The sequence below is a fragment of the Capsicum annuum genome, chromosome 1 (genome assembly GCF_002878395.1).
Source record: "Capsicum annuum cultivar UCD-10X-F1 chromosome 1, UCD10Xv1.1, whole genome shotgun sequence".
Taxonomy (NCBI): Eukaryota; Viridiplantae; Streptophyta; class Magnoliopsida; order Solanales; family Solanaceae; genus Capsicum; species Capsicum annuum.
Genome location: NC_061111.1, coordinates 222,378,132 through 222,381,644, shown reverse-complemented (window position 1 = coordinate 222,381,644; position 3,513 = coordinate 222,378,132). Strand labels below are relative to the sequence as shown.

At 40.5% G+C, this 3,513-nt stretch overlaps 1 protein-coding gene across 1 annotated transcript; it reads left to right on the top strand.

Moving 5' to 3' along the window:
• Positions 1-362: 362 nt before the first annotated feature.
• Positions 363-1,754, top strand: LOC124898824. Its single transcript, XM_047412898.1, has 3 exons — positions 363-467; positions 774-944; positions 1,089-1,754. Exons 1-3 carry the CDS (start codon positions 363-365, stop codon positions 1,752-1,754), a joined length of 942 nt encoding a protein of 313 aa, XP_047268854.1.
• Positions 1,755-3,513: the final 1,759 nt, after the last annotated feature.

Genomic DNA, 3,513 nt, shown 5'->3' with positions numbered 1-3,513 from the left:
ATGAAATTAGCAACTTCAGACAGCTTCTGACTGAAGCACTTCACGAAACTTGGGAAAGATTTAAGAAGAAACTTGCACAATATCCGAACCACAATATGATAGACTTTCACTTGATGGAGACTTTATACAGAGCTTTCAAATCGGTGACGAAGCCTATTATGGACAACGATACAGGTGGTTTGTTCATTGACCTCTCTTTTCTGGATGCTTCCGACATGCTGAATAGAATGACCAAGCAGCGTCGGGCTTGGAATACTAGGGATTCTGTAATAGCTAGCCCTACTGTTGCTGGTGGTATTACTGTAGATCAGCATAGAAGGGATGATAAGCGAGATCAGGACATGGCCCATTTGAAAACGTAAATGGACTTTCTGGCTAAGCACTTGCTATCCGGTAAGACTGAAATGGTCAAGGCTGTGGATTCTGAGGGTACTATATCTGCAGGTACTGATGCTGAGGCAAACTATGTGAGTAATTAGGGGGGTTTCTGAGGTAATAGCCAAGGGAACCAAGGTCGAACTTTCTATGACAAGCCTGATTATAAAGATAGAGAGCAGGGACATTGGAGAAACAATAATGACAGGAGTGGTTTGTATATTCCTCCTGGAAGTCGGGATATTGCAACAACTAGTTCTAAAAAGATGTCCATGGAGGACATGATAGAAAAGATGTTGAAGGGAGTGGAGGCAACCAACTCAGGGGTAACTAATATGAAAAGTGAGTTTTCTACCCTCAATCAGTTGGTTATCTCAAACTCAGCTTCTATTAAGCAGTTGGAGCAGCAAATGAGACAACTTTCGACTACTCTGAATCTGAGAAAAGCTATCACTTTACCTAGTGATATGATTCAGAACCTGCGGACCGATGGCTCTTGTACGGTGATTACCACTCGTAGTGGTAAGATATTATCTGGCCCTTCTATGGGCAAAGCTGTGGAGAAAGAGGTAAGTGTTGATAAATTAGAATGAAGCAATCCAGTGGAGTCTGAGAAACTGGATGGCTTTGTTAACATGTCAGAGAAAGAAGACGACAAGAAAGAGAAAGTGGTATTGAAACAAATGTGAAGACCACCACCTCCATTTCCTCAGAGGTTGAAAAATAAAGAAGATAATGAGAAATTTAGCAAGTTAATGACAATAATGAAACAGCTGACTGTGAATTTGCCATTAATGGAGCCACTTGAGCAAATGACGAACTATGCTAAATTTATGAAGGAATTGCTAACAAAGAAGCGAAAGGTAAGTTGTGAGCCGATTGACAACATCCATCACTGTGGTGCTGTGTCTTCACAATCCTTAGTGCAGAAAGAGCCTGATCCTGGAGCATTTACCATACCGTGCACAGTTGGGTCTATAAAGTTTACCAAAGCTTTATGTGACTTAGGAGCAAGTATAAATCTGATGCCGCTTGATATCTACAAAAATCTTGGATTGGGGGATCCTACCCCCACAACAATGCGTCTTGTTATGGCAAACAGATTGATGAAATGGCCAGTAGGTGTATTGCATGATGTACCGGTAAAAGTGGCTGACTTTATTTTGCCTGCAGACTTTGTGATACTGGATTGTGATGTTGATTTTGAGGTACCCATCATCTTGGGTATACCATTATTATCCACGGGGAGAGTATTGGTTGATATGGAGCTCAATGAGCTCAAGTTCAGATATGGGAAAAAGGAGGCCAGATTTAAAATACAACCTCCTATGAAGCAGTTAGAGGAGATGAACATCTTCTTAGTTGTGGATGTATTCTAAGAATGTGGTAATGAGGTAGTGATGCGGCATCTTGACGAAGTCTGAGTAGTCGAGATAACCAAGTCATGCCGCGACACTAAATCAGGCGCTATTGGGAGGCAACCCAAAAATTTATTTTCACACATTTTGTTTTTATTCGATTAGGTAGTAATAGGAAGGAACTGGAGGTGTACAAAAAGGTCAAGGTAAAAAATGAAGAATGCAAGTCAAGTGTTCTTGATGACATTCGTGATAGGCTATCACAACTGTGATGGCTTATCACCAACGTCATCAGAAAGATCAGAGGGTGAGACCTTCTCTGTTAAGGCTGACGACCTCTGTGATAAGCTATCACATTTTTGACGGCTTATCACGAGTTGGCGTCAGCCATTGTGTTATTTTGAAAAATTTGGGCCCAATTCAATCCAAATCCAACCCGGCCCAGGTGTAAAACCCTTCAGGTTCCCACTTTCTTTTATTTTCTTGTAAGCTTTTAGTTTATTTCCTTAGTTAGGATTTTTTTTTCCTTTCAAAACACTCCCAAGTGTACAAGGAAACCTCTTCTTCCTGATAGTTGTGGGATTGCAAGAAAATCAAAGTCCATCTTTTATCTTCCTTCTATATCATGTAATCAAGTGGAGTCAACTCATCAGGTATGCCCATAACTTGGATCTCTTGTAGTTGAAGTGGAAAAGTGTTGATAACATGATGCTCAGACAGGAGAAACTTGAGTTCAAGTTGCATTGGCATGAAAAATTAGAAAATTAGGATTAATTTGTGTCTAAATTGCAAAAATTTAAAACCCTAAGTACAAAAACAAGAATTCCATATGATTATACGAAGAATTTGGTCCCAAAATTAAGAAAGCAACTTGAGTGGGGGAACAATTCTGAGCTGACGGCGTTGCTGATAGGCTATCACAAGTGTGATGTCTTATCAGCTACGTCGTCAGAAAATTGAAAAAAAAAAAGAGCATTCACTGTTTAAGGCTGAAGACCTCCCTGATAGGCTATCACAACTGTGACGCTCTATCAGGAATGTCGTCACAAGTTTGATAAAAATATGTTAATTCTATTTAAGGCTGACGACATAGCTGATAGGCTATCACAAATTTGATGCCTTATCAGCTATGGCGTCAAGCAATGACGATAGAAAGTGAATTCGAATAGCATGTTTTACTGTCATACCTTGATTTTTGACTTGTGTTTGTCTTATGGTTCAGGAACATTCTAATGGCACCTAAAAGCAAGAATCCTAACACTCCAAAAAAAGCTGCCAAGCCTAAAGTGGTTCGAAATCTTATTGATGAAGACTCGGATTACGAAGATGAAGAACCACTGCTCAGGTGGAGGAGAAAGAAACCCAGTCCAAAGGCACCTCCTCCACCTAAACCCATTGCGGTAGAGGATAGTGATGATAATGAGACTACCACCCTAGCTGAGAGTGAATCTTCTGAGCAAGAACGTTCTAAGCAAATTGAGTCTGAACAGCCTGAGTCTGAGAAGGCTGATTCTGAGGAAACATCCTCTGAAACTCCCGTAACTGAGATTCAAGCTGAGAAAGAACCCCTAGTTTGGGGAAATTTGATAAAATACAAGAATTCAGAGGTTCGAGAGAGTGCTGGATAGTAGATTCCTGAAGCAGAAATCTTCCTTAAAAGGTTGATTTGAACAAAAGGAAGATCTACCATACGACTGGTGTTTCCAGAGAAGAGAGTCATCATCACAGGATTGCCTGGGTATCTTGCAGTTGAGAAGAAATTGAGAGATTATGGGATGGG